Source organism: Anomalospiza imberbis, chromosome 2, assembly GCF_031753505.1.
Source record: "Anomalospiza imberbis isolate Cuckoo-Finch-1a 21T00152 chromosome 2, ASM3175350v1, whole genome shotgun sequence".
NCBI lineage: Eukaryota > Metazoa > Chordata > Aves > Passeriformes > Viduidae > Anomalospiza > Anomalospiza imberbis.
In genome coordinates this window covers 107,666,713-107,685,039 of record NC_089682.1, presented here as the reverse complement: position 1 = coordinate 107,685,039, position 18,327 = coordinate 107,666,713, and the positions used below count along the sequence as shown (strand labels likewise).

Below are 18,327 nucleotides of genomic sequence, written 5' to 3'. Positions count from 1 at the left end.
ATTCTTATAATTTTCCTCAGTAAATTTTTTTGCCTTTTTTCCTTTTTTCTTCTTTTGTTTACTACCTTAAGGCAGCGGTAAGTTTTCTGTGATGTCGGTTTTTAGCAATGCATTGACATAATGTCTGTAGTGCTACGGTGTGGTTTGCAAGGCTGCTTCTTAGATTGGTATGCATTAATAGCCATTGCAAGTCAAAAAGTAACATCAAGCTCCATTTAGAGAACGGATCACTCTTTTCTATGCATCAGTATTGCATGCTTCAAACCAAAGTTCTGGCTGTGTATTGGGCAGCTTCACATCCTCTGGTACGTGTCTAGAATGCCTCTGTATCCCTATGGTATCACGCGTATGGTATCAAGTAATACACTCTCTACATGCGTAGCCCAGTTGCTTAAATGTCCAGCTGAGCATGGAGAATTGTAAAATACTCTGAGCAGTATGATTTTACATGTATTCTGTTGTCTTTTATGACTTTATAGCAATACCAGTTTACAGACAGTGAGACAGATGTTGAGGTAATTACAGTGACTGCTTACAGAGCAAGCAATGCAGTAGAAACTACTGCATTTCACCTTAGTTTGGTGTGGGTATTTTTGTCAATCTAGCCTGTGTTTATACATGATATGTTGTGCTTTTCTATTTTGTCTGTTTCGTTTATGAAAAAATATTTATTTTCTGGTTTTAAACATGAACTCAACATGGCTTGTTGTTTTAAACCAATGAACTGTTTCACTTTCCATGTATTGTGCATTTAGTTGTGGTTTGAAAAACAATGGTGTGTGTAATAAAATAAAGAAGCATACACCAATAGTACATCATAAAATTAAGATCTTTGCATAATTATATTTCATCTTGTGGGATTAATTTTTTATAACTACCTAAGGAAAAATTTCAGATTATTTTTACGTAAACTTTTGCCAAAATAGTCACTTGTGAATCAGATAGACCTGCTGGGCACGACTACCAATTTTGGCGAGTGAAACAGTGCTGCAAGTTCACTTTTAAGTAAAAGTGAAGGAAACTTATCTCAAAGGCTTGGCACACCATAGAATTGCTACAAACTTTTAAAATTTAAACTCTATGTTTCCATTATCTTTCGCTCATGTTGTAGTAGAGAATTACATATTTCCATTGTTTTTTATTCTCTTAGAGAACCCTTTTACTTAGATTTTAATTTCTGTCTATTTATGTTTGCTTGAATACTAATGTTAAATGTTTATATTTCCTTTGAACCACACACATTTTGTCTATTTTAGTCATTTCCTTATTTGTTTTATTCCCCAAGATTTTTGATTACTTTATTTTTACAGGGTTTCTTTGAGGATGAAGATGGAAAAGAATATATCTATAAAGAGCCTAAACTCACACCTCTTTCAGAAATTTCCCAAAGACTCCAAAAACTCTACTCTGACAAATTTGGAGCTGAAAATGTCAAAATGATTCAGGATTCTGGCAAAGTAAGATTTTTATTCTCTCTAAAAAATTCTAATATATTGCTTTCATTAGTATACTTGAAATACTGTGGGATCACTGTCTGTTACTCATTTGCATCTAAAAGCTCTACTGTTTTTGCATCTAAAAGCTCTACTGTTGGAAAGGCATGAGAGGAATATTATCTCCTACTAAGTATGCCTTTTAGAACAACCAAAAAGCTTAATTTCTGTAGTGTTACCTCTCAAAACAATAATTGTATGTTAGAACAAATTTGGATTACGATCATATTCTGTGTTAACTTTAGCTGTTTTTCTTGTCCATTCATGCACAGTCATTCTTTGGAAGTTCTTCCCTTTTCCACATCTCAGCCTTAGACTTTATGGTGATTTCCTCTTAGTATAATTTCATGGCTCTTTTTGTTCCTTGATTAGGGTCCTTTTGAACCCTTGATTCAAAAATTTCTGTGCATTTTGGCCTTAAAGTGCAGCAATGGTGTGCATTTCAATATTTGAACTTTAAAATGAGTGGAGGACTTGATGAAAGGATTGGGTTTCATGATCATGAGTGGTTAAAAACCTCCAAAAACCAAACAAACCAAAACAAACCAAAAAAATCCACAACGTGCTGTAATCCGTCTGTCTGTCTTTATTCCTAATAGTTAAAAACTGAATACAGGAAACCTCCGTGAACGCATGAACATTTCCCATGTTTTCAATAATTTAGAGGTTAAGAGACCAAATTTAATTTCTGGAAGTTGTGTGACTACTATTAGATCCACTTTATTCACAATGTAGATATTTGATATTTTTTTATCCTGTTTTTAAGGTAAATCCTAAGGATTTAGATTCAAAATATGCATATATTCAAGTTACACATGTAATTCCATACTTTGAAGAAAAGGAGCTGCAGGAAAGAAAAACAGATTTTGAAAGGACTCATAACATTCGTCGCTTCATGTTTGAGATGCCTTTTACTCAAGGTGGTAAAAGACAAGGAGGAGTAGAAGAACAGTGTAAGCGACGGACTATTTTGACAGGTACTGATGGAATGGAATGCTGTGACTGGAACCATTAGCTCAAATTTTGTTCTGTATGGGTTTTTTCATTTCACCTAACTAAGTCCTTTATAGCTATCAGCTAAAATCCTTTTCATATTTTTGGCCACAACTAGGTTTTTCAGATTGATTTCTTCAGTGGGGAATCCTCAAAATTATTACATCTTTTTGCTTAAGCTTCCAGAATTCTGAATCTGGAATCTGGCTTTCCTTTTTCTTAGAAGAAAACTACTTTGTGTTTTGTCTCTGTTAAGTGCGAGTTTCTGTATTAAAAACAAATAAGTGACTTTATAATAATAAAGTGACTTTATAATAAAAAGTGACTTTATAGCTGTCCATAGCCAGTACTTGTGAGGAAATAGAAAATACAGCTTTGCTATTTTGGGATTCTTCTCTTCCTTGAGATTTGTGAATGTTAAGCAATTATTTTCAGAGTTCTCATATAAATTAAGTTCCAGTGGTTTATTTCTTGGTGGTAATTAGTAGCAGTAATGACAGTGGTCTTTCTACGCTGTAATGCATGTAACACCGTGCATATTTACATTTCAGTGTCTTGCTTCCCCATCCATTTGGTAGTATTTGTAATTATATAAGTTATTAAATTGGGCAGCTAATTACATCAAAATGAGATTTTAGCATAAGATTCTCTCAAAGCACACCTTATTAAAAAATCTTTTCCTGACTAAGTTGAACTTGTTTCTGTCCGCAGCCATACATTGTTTCCCATACGTGAAAAAGCGCATTCCAGTGATGTACCAGCACCACACTGATTTAAATCCAATTGAAGTAGCCATTGATGAAATGAGTAAAAAAGTTGCAGAGCTTAGGCAGCTTTGCTCTTCGGCTGAAGTAGATATGATCAAATTGCAGTTGAAGCTGCAGGGAAGTGTCAGTGTTCAGGTAAGACCTTTGCCATGTAGTTTCATTTGCTTCTGTCCTTGAAAACTTATATAAGTAGCATTTCATAATTGGTTTCTATTCTGCACGTTCAAGAGTGTCCTAAATTAGAAATATGCTCACTGTCTGCAGTTATTTTCTGAATAGGAAAAGAAATAAAAGTATTTAATATAAACAACTGATCAGAGACAGTTACACAAAAGAATTAAGGTTCTTGTCTGGAATGTGTTGCATTCCAAGCCCCACCAGATTTTGGTGTAAAGCTGAAACTGCTAGAAGATAATAGATGAACCTGAAGATAAATTAGCGTATTTTGCCTAGCTGTAGGTCTGCCTACAGTAGGTCTAGCATATTTTTGTAAGAACACTATGGAGATAAAGAGCGAGTGATAATATATAGGAAGAAGATAACCACAGAAAATCTCATTGTGTGTGCCTTTTTGCCTAAGGCAGGCAGGAACTGGAATGTATAAAGAAGCCATCAGATTCACCAAAATAGGGTTCCTGAAGCAGGTGTAGCATGTACAAGTCAGTATGGAAAGTATCTTCAAAAACTGCAGTGGCATATGTGCTGCTCTATTATTTCAAACTGATTGGAAGCAAAGGAACTGTTAACACAGTCATCTTGATATGACCAGCGGTCTCATTCAGCAGAAAAGGGAAAAAAAACCAAACCAAGGTTCCAGAATCAAGCTAGTATTGTTGTCAAGCTGGTATTATGGGATGAGAAGAGAGAGGCTTGTGTTGATAATATGAAAGAATAATAAGGATGAGGCATAAGTCACTGAAAGCACTTCCCCTGTAGCTGCCCTAAGAGCAGAATTAAACTTCTGCAGGTTTTCGCAGAATTCTCAGCTTGGAAATCTGTTTCCAACAGATACACAGACCAAACAGAAGTAGGTGAGCTCATTTTCCCACCCTAATTGGCAATATCTGCAGTTACTTTGCCACATCATTGAAGTGGTTTCTTTGTGCTGGGACAGGTTTATAGCACTGGAGAGACCTCTCCTGCTTTAATGCTCCAACTCAGCAGTTTTCTTCTTTTCTAAGTCCAGCTTTTTTGAAATCTGTGTAGTCTCATAAGAAAATCAAATCCAATAGACACCTGTAGCACCTGTTATTGCTAAGACAGTATGTCAGATATCTGACTATTTTTTAATTGTTGTTCTTTTTAGGTTAATGCTGGTCCATTAGCATATGCAAGAGCTTTCTTAGATGACGCTAACACCAAAAGATATCCCGACAATAAAGTAAAGCTCCTAAAAGAAGTTTTTAGGTATGGCATGGAAGGTTTGGGATTTCTTGGGGATGGAGGAGAGGGAAGAAAAAAAATGGACCTTTTTTCCAAGACTCATACAAATTCTTCTTGAAACTTTTAACTTTTAAAGTGTTCTGGTTCAGTAAAAACATACTTTAAGCTGACATTTTAAACCAATCTTTTGGATTTCTGTTTGAGAACTTTCTTATTTTCTCTAAATCAGGCAATTTGTTGAAGCCTGTGGGCATGCTCTGGGTGTAAATGAACGACTGATAAAGGAAGATCAGTTGGAATATCAAGAAGAAATGAAGGCAAACTACAGAGAAATGGCAAAAGAACTTTCTGAAATAATGCATGAACAAGTATGTGCTGAAATTAGGTTATACATACTATGATTCAGAATGTAACTATGATGTGAAAAGAGTAGGAGAAATGTATATAATACTTTACACAAAAGGATTGTTTCTTTTTTTTTCTTTCTATCGGAGTATAAGCCTGCCAAGAAATTGTGGACCTTCATTTTTTTTTGCTTGTGTATTTCATTGGCACCAGCCTTTTTTTTTGTAGGCAAGGAAGACTACAATAAAAATAAAACAAATGTAATTAAATTAATATATATGATCTGCAAGCTTAGCCCTTTCTTCTTCGATTTTGGAGGTATAAATAATTGCTTTTGCAACAAAGAGTGAAATACCTTTCAAGAGGCATTCCAGTACATTTTCTTGAGGGAAGTCCAATACTGACAAGCTAGAAATACTGGGGAAGGAAAACCAGAACTTTTGTGGAGTGAGATGTACCACTCAACCTTTGCATCTGGGTTCCATGGTAGAAATCTCTCATGACTTCAAAGGCAAAGATATTATTTCTAGGAGGACAGAAAGAGCTGAAGTTTAGTGATTGATCCCAGCCTTTTTGACATTTTTATTCATCATATTCATCACTTCAGCCCCCTTTTCTTTCATCCACTGTTACTTTTATAGCCTTTTTCCAGAACCACAGAATAGTTTATAATTCTAAAGAGATTTGCCTTTATTCTACCTTTGCTTAGATGGTACCCCAAACTTTTATGACAACTTTTTTCTATTCAAAAATGGGCCACTTATCTAAAGTTCACTTCACATGCTTTCTTTCTTTCCATTATTTCCCAGTGTGGTTTCTCAGGTACTGTGTTCTGAGTAGCTCTGTGATATGATATAATCATGATGAAGCACATTGGCTTTATTTTCCTTCGCCAAGTTTGATATCCTGTCGCAGAGAAGAGCTTATGACACAGCTCTTGTTAACCACCAGCAATAGAGAACATTGTGAACCAAAGTTTATAGGAAGTGATACCATTTTTCCAGAATTGGATTTGGTTTTTTAATAAGAAACAGTAGTATAAGAAAATAGTTTTGAAAGATTTGTGGAACAGAAAAAGAGTTTGCTTAGCTAACAGAAGTGGGACAGTTTGACTGTATTTCAATGTGATTATTGATAAGCAGAGGAGGATTTGGAATGGAGGGTAACTGATTGGAAAGCTGATTGAGCTGAACAAGGTACATGAGAGAATTAGACATAGAATACCTCTTTGGAAAGGAGAGATTTAGACAGCGATACAGAATACCCCTTTGGAAAGGAGAGGCAAGTGTTTTGGTCAAAGAATTTAATGATAAATGCAAGATCAGCATTCCCCTGGTACAGGAAAAAGTAAAAAAATATAATGAAAATTTGTACACAAGAAAAAGTACTTTCAACTCGGTGCAAGATGAAGATGTTTAAAAAATGTATGTGAATTTCCAAAGATTGGTGATAAGAAAAAGCATGTCCTGAAACTTCAGGAGTAAATCACATTGCCCCTTCTCTTGGTTTACATTTAGACAAACAGCTGATATCCATAAGATACTGTGAACAGAACATGAAAGTACAGAACTGACTGCAGTAATATGTACTATAAGCCTATCACTGTGTTCTTATACAAATGTAATTAGTTGTACATAATTTAAATATGCCACCAATAAATATTTTATTGGTGGTTTTGCTTTAGTTGTTGTTTTTTTTTTTTTTTCCAATTAGATTGATAATTCCCCTGGAGGCTTAGAAACATGAAGGTCTGCACTTAAATCTTTTAAAATGTCTCATTTATGTATCTGCCTATTGCTGTTTTGAGAAAAAGCTCTGCATCACTGAACAAACTATTAGCTGTAATGTAACACTGCAAGGTCTTAACAACTGCAAAAAATTTGTTATAAAAATGCATAAAGAATCTTAACAGATGTTTTTTTTCTCCTCTGCTGCTTGCCAATATGATCAGATGGGATGGTAATTAGTTTTCTCTACTTCTGTGTTATTAGTTTGTCTAATCTTTAGATAATTCCTTTTTTTATGGTATTTCAAGTTTTAGCATCAATTTGTTTATAGCTGTTAAGAATGAAATTTTTTCGTGTTTCAATAGCTTTTTGTAAGAAATGCTCAAATCGTACCTCTATAGAGTCAAAAAAGGAAAACCAAAAAAGGGCAAAAAGTCACCCTGTCACTATGAAATTCCTTTTGAAAGTTAACAGGAGGAATGATAGAAACTGTCCAAGCACCCTCTGCAAAGGACAGTGTAGTATCTGAGTTAGGAGAACTGATATTGAAGAAGTAACTTCTCCTAAATCTGGGAGAAGATGGCTTCCAAAAAGTTTTGTGCAGAAAAATACTGGGAGGTTGAGTTGATAAGCAACACATCAAGAAATTGGTTATCTGTTTTAGACATGCCTGTGCCATTTTGAAGCATTTTGGTAAATATGTGTCTTTCATTTTAAGATTACTCCGGTGGAAGAAAAGGCCAGTGTCATGCCCAACTCACTACACATTTTCAACGCCATAAGTGGAACTCCAACAAGCACAACAGTTCATGGGATGCCCAGTTCTTCTTCAGTTGCATGATTGTTTTGTAAAGGAAAGTATGTTTGTTTCTTTTGAAGTTTGTGGATTTTCTTCATTGTGTGCAAACTCAGGATGACCTTGAAGCTAAATGTTGGGCACTTGCAAACTGCGTAGTTCGTACGAATGTCTGAGCACACTTAGCAAATAGCAGTTACTGGTAATAGCCTTTTAGAGTAAGGGAGGCACACATATATATTTTTTAATCTTGCTGGTAAAATTTAAAAGTGTTCACAATGTCATTGCAGAAGTGCGTGTTGGAAAATTATGAAGTTGAAGTTAGCTTCTGTTTTTCATTAGAAAGTATTATTAAAATGAATTGCACATTACAAAAAAAGTGTTGTGGGATGTAATTTTGCAGATATGTAACATTCAGGTGTTCTTTTTGTGTATGGCACATAGAGATTCCAAGTACAAGAACTATTTTGGGGCTAGACAGAGACACTAGTTTTTGGGGTTTAATGGAACTGACAATAGTTTTTGTACCATTTGGCAAATTGTTGTGCTTTATTTTATACCTTGTTGCATTTTGGAGGTATGCGAGCTTAGATCTTACTAAACAACTAAATACAACCAAAGGTCTGTATTAATGAACACTGAGTTATACTAAAATATCAATAGTAGTAAATTGTTATGTACATATTGTTTGTTAATACAGTCCGTACAGTCTGTACATAAATGTATTACATTTCTAAGCATTTTTTTAATATTCATACCAGCTCTTACCATTCTGCTTTCAGTTTATTTTGAAAATTTGCTCATTCCAAGTATATGCAGACTTTACAGTTCATTTATTCCTGTATATAAATAAGTGCAATATAAAGATGTATACAGTCTTTGCTATGTTAGGTTTATATGCAGTTATTAAAAGAAAAACCTTTTTTGCCAAAGCAATGGAGTATGTAATTGGTAATCATGGTTACTGTGGTAAATGGTGGTATAATTTAAAGCTTTTTCCATATTCTTATTCTTTTAAGACATTAATTTAGTAATTTTATATTTGGGGAAAATAAGGTTTTTAATTTTATTTAACTGGAAGCACTGTCCTGCTGTAATTAAACATTCTGTACTACATCTATATTAAAAGAAAAAAGGTAGTTACTTTTCTCACTGTGTGCTGCGTTTTTTTGTTTTAGATTCATCCCTGACATTTAGGAAAAATGAAAGCTTGATTTTAAAAAAATGGCTTTTTGCATCCTGTGTATGAAATACAGACACTTGTAGGTCTTATTTCATATTCCTTGTCAATAAAGGCAATTAAATTATTAGTTGAGACATCAGTTTTGAGTCCCTTGCATTTGACTCTAGTACCGTGTTCCTGTAACTACAGGTTGTTATTCACCAGAACAGTTAATATTAGGAAGTCTTCAAAACTTTTCATCACATGACAGTAGAAATCATCTTTTCCTTATGACATGAGCAAGCAATTGAGGGGGTTTTGCATAATTTCTTTTTCTTGGTTTTGTTTTGGTTTTTTTTTTATATTAACCTGTCTTTATCTGGACCCACAAATGTTCTCACTTTTACGCTTCTGACTGTGTCCCCTATCCTGCTGCAGAGGCTTGAGGGAGCAGCTGGGGGAGGCTGAATCACAACAGTCCTGTTTTGGCACCCAGTGTCAGGCTTGAAGGGTTTGAGATAACAGATTTGACCACAGCATGTTAGAGGATGAACAGATAATTATTATCTGTTTGACAGTTGTTGGTCACAGTGTTGATTTACTTGTTCACAGTATTAGTTTATCTAATCGTTGCCATGCTCCCTATTTTTTTTTTCTGTACATCAAATTTGAGAGCTTGTTAAAGGCTGAATTTGCAGTGTATCATTTGGTTGTGTTCTGCTTGGGAGAACGATGATAAAAAAATTGGCCTTGAGCCTAAATTGGTATTTGGGCCCTGCATTGTTGCCTTCCCTGCACTTTGGGAACCATCTCATGAGGACAATGAACAATAGACATTTTCCCTTTTCCAGGAACCACTTGGTGGATGAAACAAAGAATGGCACCTTCTCCTTCTTTTCCTGTGGGGTAGATGTTTTCTCCCTTTCTACAATAACACTTCAGTACCTTGGATACCTTTTGGTAACTAAGATATTCCTACTGGCATGTTTCAAGTATATTTTTCCAGCTTTTCCTAAGGTTAATTCGAGAATATCACATAGGGGTATGTCCCGAGGCAGTATGGTCAAGGCACATGGGAGAATATGGGCAAGTGACAAGGATTGTCACCTCTGGCAGTCTGGGACTTCACCACAGAACAAGTACAGGACCTTGTGGTGATCAAATATTTGATAAAAAAGGGTGCCCTGGCTATGGCAGAAACACAGCTTAGCATTCTTGGGAACCTCGAGGGGAGGAGAGGGTCTGTGGCTCTGGGGACGTACAGACAGACCCTGGCCAAAGCAGAGACCCCTGCACTCGACGGCATCACTCTGTGCTGACCGGTCTGCCGTGCTGTGCAGGGAACGGGGGCCGAGCCACAGCAGTGAGGGGGCAGGGTCAGCCTAAGGACTGTAAAGATGGGGTGTAGCGACAAATGAAACTGGACCTTTCCAATTCATGCTCTTCAACCATCTTTTTTCAAGTTTTACTGTTGCCAGAGTTAGATACACAACAGCAACTTGGCATGGTCATGGGGGTCTTTGTTGTTGTGTCTGAGGATGGACATGACAAGCAGTAAATTAAACTTAACAAAAATGTTATAAATATTGTTTTAAATAGTAAGTATTTAAGTAGGAATAGAATAAGTATTAAGAATAAGTAAGTTGAAATAGAATTGTTTCAAATAAAACTGTGTCTTTAGAAGGACCTGGCTCTTAATGAAAGTATCTAGTCTAGTAAGTCAGGCAAGGTTTTTTCTTATACCCAATTTCTATTATCTTTGATTTCTTTATAAGAAGACTTCAGTACATAGGAGATGTCTGAGTTGCTGTCTGTCATGAAAGTTAGCTGTTAAAATTTGTGAAGACTGCTGTTCTGTGGTTTTTCATGAACTGAAACGTTCTGTATTTAATTGTGTTCAGACTGGGAGTCCTGGAGCTTCCTGTAGGAAGAAAACAAATGAAAGCTTTGGCAGATAATGCAAAAATTCAATTGTTTTTATGATATTTTTGAAAGTGACTATTTTAATATCTTTAAAATATTTTGATTTTTTTTTTCCTTTTTAAGTATTATAATGACTATACAATGAGTTATTTAGAATCTTTTAGACTCTAAATATGTTTTGGTCTCAATACAAATAAACAATTTAAATTATATCTAGAGACTAGGCAGTATATCCCTTTCAAGTTAACTGTGGTAGATATTAGGGGTTTTTTACTGGTATTTTCTGCTTAAGAAGGAGTTTTGTAATTTCTTCTCTCAATGCAGAACTTGCAACTTTTTTTTTTTCTGCAAAAACAAGGTGTGATTGATATTAGTAAAATACCTTGGGAATGCTATATCTTGTTTAACTGCTACGTGTTGTAAATGATGAAAAAAGCACTGAGAGTTTTTCTAGCTGCGTGGTTCTGTTTTGCTGTTTGGGTTGTGCTATGAAGGATTGGCTGGAAAGACAAAAAGAGGAGGCTGAAGGGATTTAGATAAATAACCTTTCACTGTGAATCCTTAGAAGATCTTTTTTTTTTTGTATGTCTGTCTCTGTCCTGTAAGATTCATTGACACCAGATACCTGAACAGCAAGTGGAGCTTCTTGGGATAGTGAGTTTTGTAGCCAGTGTTGTATAATCTGTTCATGTTTATCACTGTGATATCTGACTCCCAAAAATGTGGAAGTTTGATGCGACAAATTAAGACAGGGAACATGAAAATTCTGAACATAATTGGCAGAACTGCAGCTGAGGCCTTCAAAACTCACTCTTCTCCCAGTATAAAAATTATTTTATATCAGTTTTGTTTCAGTTTATATTTTAAGAATTGGTATAAGGCTTAAGCAGCTTTATACAAATATAATTTTCAAATTAATTGAAGTAACACATCAGATTATTTTTTCCAAGTGTATGAGGGAAAGCAGATGCCTACGAGCCTAGAACAGTTATCAGACTTAATACAAGAAAATGCTGGTAGCCACTGAATAAGTAACTTTAAGTTAACATTCAATGTTTGGGAAAAAAAAATGAAGAGGATTCTAAAGCCTGGAAGAAGTCTGAAAAGAAAGTGACTGCATCATTTTGCTCCAGTCAACATTATTAGTACCAAGATAGAAGTGAAATTTCTGATAGAGCTGGTAAGTACCCTGGGCTTTCTCAGTGGTGTGGACTGTAAAAAGAAGAGAAAAGAAGTTCCCGAGGATGTACAGAAAACTGTAAGGAAAGGACCTTAGTTCAGCAAAACTGTTCAACTCCTTGTTCATTCCACAGCTCTCAGAAGTCCATGAAGGTTGCCTGGGGAGGGACAAGCCCAGAGCTGTGTTTCCTTTAGTGAAGCTTTAGTAGCCACGTTGCCACAGTAATCAGTCAGGTAAGGGGTATGATTAGCCATAGTAAGCAAAGGCTCTGAGGGGACCAACGCTTTTTATAATTGGTGTAATGAGATGGAAAAATTGTCAGAATCACTACTTAGACTTTTTAAAGGCCTGTGACAGAAAAGAAAAACTCTTCATCAACAACAGCCTGTTGAAGGGATTTTTTTTTAGATTGCTTAAAGCTTTTTTCTTTCATTGCCAGCAGTGTCGGATCCTTATTCTGCATCCATAATTTGAAACAGCTGAATATTTTCTCATCACAGTGTGCTAGAGACTATAAAAATACATATACAATACACAGTGAAGCCTTGAAAAATTTATTTGAATGTACCTAGACAAATTATGTGACTGTGATTTTTTTTTTCTTGTTTTTGACTTACTTAGTTGAGAAAGATAAAATAGGAGAGGTGACACACTACGCTAAAATTGCTTGTTATCTGTTTTGGAGATACTGATTATTCTAAAAGGCAGGAACTGAAGCAGAAATGAAGGAATGCACCAGCTGGTAAAGCACGAGGCAGCGATGCATTGGTGAAGAGCTGTGTTGTTAAAATGTGGGCTCAGAACTGGAGGATTAACTTGCCTTGCACATCTGCAGGGGAAAATGGCTCACAGCCAGTAGTAAAATATGCTTAGAGGAAAAGATGCAGGATGAAATTAATGTGACAAAATTCAACTCGAGGCCAGAAGGAAAGGGAACTCGGTATTTATTTTTAACGCAGCCCATTTCAGTCCCTCATGTTGAATCTGACAGATTTCACCCAGCTGTGTTTTCACACCCACATGCTCACAAGCACCAAGAAGCCCATGTCAAAGCAGCTACTCCAGGCAGGCTGGAGGTCTCCATGGGAGAAAAGGAGTGGTGACCCTTGAGTAAGGGCCATGTGTCTGGGGTTCTTCCTTGGCACTTGTTCATTGTGCTGGTTTGGGCTGGCATGGAGTTAGTTTTCTTCACAGTACCTGGTATGGGGCTGTGTTTTTGATTTGTGCCTGCCACAGTGTTGATAACTCAAGGATGTTTCAGCTGTTGCTGAGCAGCCCTTGCACAGAGTCAAGGCTTTTTCTGCTCTCAGCCCACCAGGGAGCAGGCTGGGGCTGCACAAGGAGTGGGCAGGAGGAGACACAGCCAGGACAGCTGATCCCAAATGACCATAGGGATATCCCACACCTTATCACATTGAGCTCAGGAATTAGTCTGGAGGGGAGGGAGGTCAGCCAGAGCAGCAGTTGCTTGGGGCCTGCCTGAGCATCTGTCACTGATGAGCAGTTAGGCTTTTGGTGACACTTTTCTTGATTTAGGGCTTTTTTTATCTTTGCTTGCCTTTTTTTTTTATCTTTGCTTGCCTTTTTTTTTATCTTTGCTTGCCTTTTTTTAGCTTTTTAAATTTTTTTTTCTTGTCTGTTTGTTTGGAGAAGGGCATGCTGGTGATTTGGGTTTGTTTTTTTTTTGTTGTTGTTGTTTTATTTATCAAATTATGTTTATCTCAACCCCACAAGTTACTGCATTTTTACCCCTCCAGTTCTCTCCCATATCCCATTGGGAGGGGGGTGAACAGGTGCCTGTGTGGGGCTGAGCTGCCTGCCAGGGTTAAATACCAGATAAAAATACCAGAGCCACCCAGGTCTCTGTATCCATCAGCTAGTACAAGGTGATGTTCCAACATAATCTTGCTTGCCTCATCCCCCATAAATGGTAGGGAGGGTTGTTACCTGTGTGTGTTTCCTCATTTCAGTAACTTTTTGACCTTTTTCCATGCTGGGGTAAGAAGCAGTAGGCATGCACTGTGCTGGAACCCTGCTGCCATCCTCCTGCTATCAGACCTCGGGACTTCTGCTGACAAGTCATCTTACCATGGCCTTATCAGAGCTCAGGCCTCCTGGTCCTGATGTAAACAGCACATTCCTCAGCATTTACTAGTTTAATTGCTGTTAGTCATGTCCTCAATTATCAATTCATGCTGTTCCTTGAAACAGTGCTGCTGCTCGTGCTTTCACATCAATAATTCTCACTCATATTTCATTCAAACCATTCTTAATGTCTCTGTTTCAGCTCCCCAGAGCAGTGTGACATGGGCAGGCCTTTATAACAGAGCTGTGTCCAAATGTTGAAGTCAGCCTGGCAAATTTTTTTAGAGACCATTGACAGAGTCCTTCTACAAGATTTCCCAAACATATTGGTATCATAGTGGTACTATTCAACATTTTCAGTGGCATTCCATAAATAAATGTAACAAACCCCTGCCTATTTCAATTGCATGAAAACAAAGGTCAGTCTCTTCTGTTTTAATTGCACCATACCTCAAAACATAGTATGCTAGTGTCTGTTGCTAGTGTAATCACCTACAAAATCGTGCTTGTAGGAACAGGAAAAGAACTTAAAGATACACATTATGTCTTGGCAAATAGCACCAGTGAAATGGATTTAAGGAATCTTCTGAACATGAGGTTTCCCATAAACAAACTCCTAATGTAATTCTGTGGCAAAGAGAACTACTGCGGGAAGTGGATGCAAACAGAATGTGTTGTAGTGGTTTTATCTCTTGTCCTACAGAACCTGTGAAACCATTGTTAAACCACTCTGTTACGGGGTCAACACTGGGACTGAGGTTTTGAAATGTTGTACTGAAGAATTGATACAAGGGCCACAAAAATCCATACTCAAGGAATAGGTGGTAGGAAATCTGGGGGACAGCGCTTCAACTTACCAAGTAAAAATCTGAGGCGTGTACAACCCAAAATCAGTTTTTTCTAAGTGAATAGAGAATTTTGCAAGGCTTTTTTGCTTTGGTTAAGGAAGACATAATAGAGATTGGACACTGAAGCAAGGCAAATTCAGATTAGAAATTCAAATCAGATTCTTAATCCCTGTCAACAACTACATTAAGCACTATCAATGGTGCTGAATTCCAAACGTATTGATGCAGTGTTGTTTAATTACAATTTTATTTCAGGTGTGGTTAACCTGTGGTTCAGAGTTAGTGGTCTCTCTTAGGTCTAAGTGTTAAAACCAAAACTTGAAATCCTGAAATCATTAGCTGTCTTAAGCTAATGTTATTTACTGTTAACCTGTTCTGTTTCATGGCTATTTTATAACAATGTTCTGGAAAAACAGAGGAATGCAGCCTGTAAACTGATAATTTTAGAAAGTGGTCTTGTTGACTGGGTTTTAGCTCAGGACAGCACATTGATACTTACCACAAGACTTGTGTTCAACAGCCAGATTTCAGCCTGGCATTATTCACAGCAGAAACTTGTATCACAAGCACTGGTGAAGCAGTTTCCAGGCAACTACATCCTAATACTTCTGGTGTTTGAAGAGGTTTGAAATTTATAAATTAGGAAATTCCTGGGATGCTTCTTTGAGAGAACAGTGTCGTGCATGAATGTTCTAGAACTTCAATCTTGTTCCTTTTTTCTGCCTTCACTTTTCAGGTTGCAACGAGAAACTTTATCTGTTTTGGGTGGTACTTACTAGCTTCTGCAACACAGGTGTGTCATTTGGTCCATGCAGCATGAAGGTTGTATTTTGTCTCGTCCTGTCAAAAGCAACAAAGTCCTGGGCTGAAGTTCTTAGGAGCTGGAATTCTTTAACTGAATTTCACCCATAATGTGTCTTGTGTCCTGATTTGTCATTTTTAAACTGCTCAAATTTCATATAGCCATTTAAGGATGTCCTAGGAATGGCTGCAAGTTCTTGTAGCAGTTCTTGTTCTTGCTCAAGTTCCATATATGTGAGTGGTGCTGCAAACTTAATTCATTTACATTAATAAGCATGTGACAAAATTTGCAGTATACTTTGTTGTCTTCTTTAATTGTAAAAGCTGTTTATTGAGGCATGGTCCTCCTGGAGCTTGTAAGTCTTTCATTTTGGCTTTTTTTCACCCTTCTACCAAATTGCAAGTCAAGTACACATGAGAGTTATTTGTCAAACTGTTACATATTTGATAGAAAGCATTTCAATTCAACCTATTTCAACACAATTTGCTGAATCCATTTATTTTGTATATTTTTATTATTTTTTATTCCTTTCAATTAAGACTAATATGTATCAGCTTGACTCTATCCTAAGCTAATTATATCACTATATGTAAGTTAAGACATGAACAGATCTCCCTCCTTTCTTAGGATGTGTTATATTGACATTGAAGTTTATAAATTCCTGTCCCAAACTTGCACTAAATTGTTCCTTCTGTTGTTTATGTATTGCATGCAATTTATATATACAGTTCTCATCAGAACCATTTTCAGGTCCTATATTTAAGAATAACTGATAATTTTTTAAAAAAAATTATTTACTGGCAATTTAACATCTTCTATCACAGAATATTCTGAGTTGGAAGAGACCCACAGGGATCATAAGAGGGATCATCCAGCTTCCTGACCCTGCCTCAGGCCTGGCTTCTCCCTTACTGAAACCTTAATTCTTTAAAACCTGTTTGGTAGGAGAACTGAACCACTGCAGGAAAGATTGGCTGTGTTTCATCATCTCTGTTCCATCTGTCTGTTCTGGTTACCAGATATGTCAAACTACTGTTAAAAAAAACACCAAAATAGTGAGGCACTACAATGAAAGTTAAATGGCACCTCTGTATCCCAAATCATTTCAAACACAATTAATATGATTCTAGCTTCACCCCGATACAAAATGTGGCAGCACCTGTTAGGAGGATGTGGCAATGGTTTCATACTGTACAGCTGCATTGCATAACAGCAGGAGTGAAAAATACATATTTAATCATGAGAAGGGAAAAGATAAGACAGGTGCAGTGTGTCCCTTCTGCCCGGACTGACCTTTCCACCTGACTTTTGAGCCAGCTCACTTTCAGCAGCCTGGCTGCTGAAATATTTTTGGTTCTGTCTGTATCATTGCTTTCTTTATCTAAAGTCCACTGGTCTTTCTCCTCAGCAGTCCATCTGCAAGGCCCAGTCTCTGAACACTCTTTTTTGGCCATCTTCATTCTTTTCAGATCTGGTAGCATTCCAGGGGGAATAAAAAGGTAATTTTCTTCCCTGTGGATAAGCCATTTAGCCAAAGTCCCTTGCTGTGTTCAGCTGCTCTTTCAAAGCACGTGTCAGCAGCATTGGTGTTCAAACAATAGCCATGGTCAGCACCAGACAGAACATATTGATATAGCATTGTTCAGCTCATCGTGTTTAAGGTGAGCTAGACACAAATATGTTGAACTGTGCACTTGTACTACAATGGTGTCCTAAATCTCACCTCAATCCTTGCTGACCATGGGCATCTTGCACCAGAGATGTGTCTTCCTGCTTATTAATAACTCCATACAGCAAATGGGGGGTGTTAGTGAGGATCCTTGGTGGGACAGCATCCATCTCTGCACAAGATTTCTGAACATACTGGGTTTTTTTTTTTTTTTTGGTAGTAGGCAATATTTGCCCTATGAAAAACCTCTGGGGTCTCAGCTGAGTGCAATTGAACACTAACACCTTTTTTTTCTGGAAATGTTTGTTTGCCTTCAGAGGAACTCCTCAAAGGTTATTGGATGGAGTGTTTCAAGCCTCAGGCAGATACCCAGCATCAGCTGTTACCAAGTGAACCATAAAGGAAAAGGTCAATGTGAATATTAACAAAACCAACTATGGCTGAGAGGCAGTGTTAGAAGTTAGAGTTATCTGATAAAAGAAAGAATAGGAAGTCATTTTAGTAGAATGCAGGAACTGCTCCTTGTCTCCAGGAACTGTAAGTGAATGGATATGGGAGCAAGAGGATGATACTTTGTTCTTTGACCATATTTTCTCATCCCCTTTTAAGAATGTTCTCAAAATCCAAATAAAATCTGTTTAGATAGATTATATATATATATAATATGAGGCTTAATGTATCTGGGGATACTTCTTTTTGAGACACACCAGTAAGTAACAGAGAGGTGATAGTAGACAAGCAATATAATTTTATCAGAAAAGAAACTGCAAAGTACAAAACAATTCAGTATGTACACTGTAATGAAAAAGGCATTTCTGATTCATAGGGAGAGAATGCAGATAAACCATTCCTGCTTGGACATACTTGATTTTTTTACCATAAGCAAAAGAGAGGTTTTGCTGCAGCAGTAGCAGGACATGGTTAAGAAAGCACTTCTGACCAATACTATGTTAGTTAAAAGAATTTTTATATGTCCTAGAGACTGCTATTAATAAAGCACTGGTTTCTTGTAACAATAGGAAGCTTCACAGTTTTGGATGGATAAACCTGGATTAACTTCTGATACACAAAGTATCAGTTCTCAGCCACTCCAGTTCAAGCAATTTCAGGAGCTGATGCTACATTTGTTCTCTGGAAGATGATTTTACAGCCTG

The 18,327-nt window shown here is 36.8% G+C and overlaps 2 protein-coding genes and 1 long non-coding RNA gene across 16 annotated transcripts in view; all 3 read left to right on the top strand.

Moving 5' to 3' along the window:
* Window positions 1-8,652, top strand: part of DOCK9 (dedicator of cytokinesis 9) — a 112,902-nt gene extending 104,250 nt beyond the window's left edge. For 8 of the 14 annotated variants that reach the window (XM_068182492.1, XM_068182483.1, XM_068182486.1 and 5 more), the window contains exons 48-54: window positions 480-515; window positions 1,311-1,457; window positions 2,260-2,470; window positions 3,198-3,388; window positions 4,560-4,660; window positions 4,866-5,004; window positions 7,427-8,652. In XM_068182492.1, the coding sequence (XP_068038593.1) occupies window positions 480-515; window positions 1,311-1,457; window positions 2,260-2,470; window positions 3,198-3,388; window positions 4,560-4,660; window positions 4,866-5,004; window positions 7,427-7,549 (948 nt within the window). In that variant the 3' untranslated portion in view covers window positions 7,550-8,652. The remainder of the gene's footprint in view (window positions 1-479; window positions 516-1,310; window positions 1,458-2,259; window positions 2,471-3,197; window positions 3,389-4,559; window positions 4,661-4,865; window positions 5,005-7,426) is intronic. The other 6 variants (XM_068182489.1, XM_068182488.1, XM_068182481.1 and 3 more) reach the window with 1 other exon arrangement.
* A 2,365-nt stretch (window positions 8,653-11,017) lies between these two features.
* Window positions 11,018-18,327, top strand: part of LOC137469593 (uncharacterized) — a 43,466-nt gene continuing 36,156 nt past the window's right edge. The window contains exon 1 of the long non-coding RNA XR_010996604.1: window positions 11,018-11,142. This is a non-coding gene — a long non-coding RNA (uncharacterized lncRNA). The remainder of the gene's footprint in view (window positions 11,143-18,327) is intronic.
* Window positions 17,458-18,327, top strand: part of SLC15A1 (solute carrier family 15 member 1) — a 36,004-nt gene continuing 35,134 nt past the window's right edge. Inside the window, exon 1 of the mRNA XM_068182477.1 lies at window positions 17,458-17,581. Within this exon, the coding sequence (XP_068038578.1) occupies window positions 17,473-17,581 (109 nt within the window). The 5' untranslated portion in view covers window positions 17,458-17,472. The remainder of the gene's footprint in view (window positions 17,582-18,327) is intronic.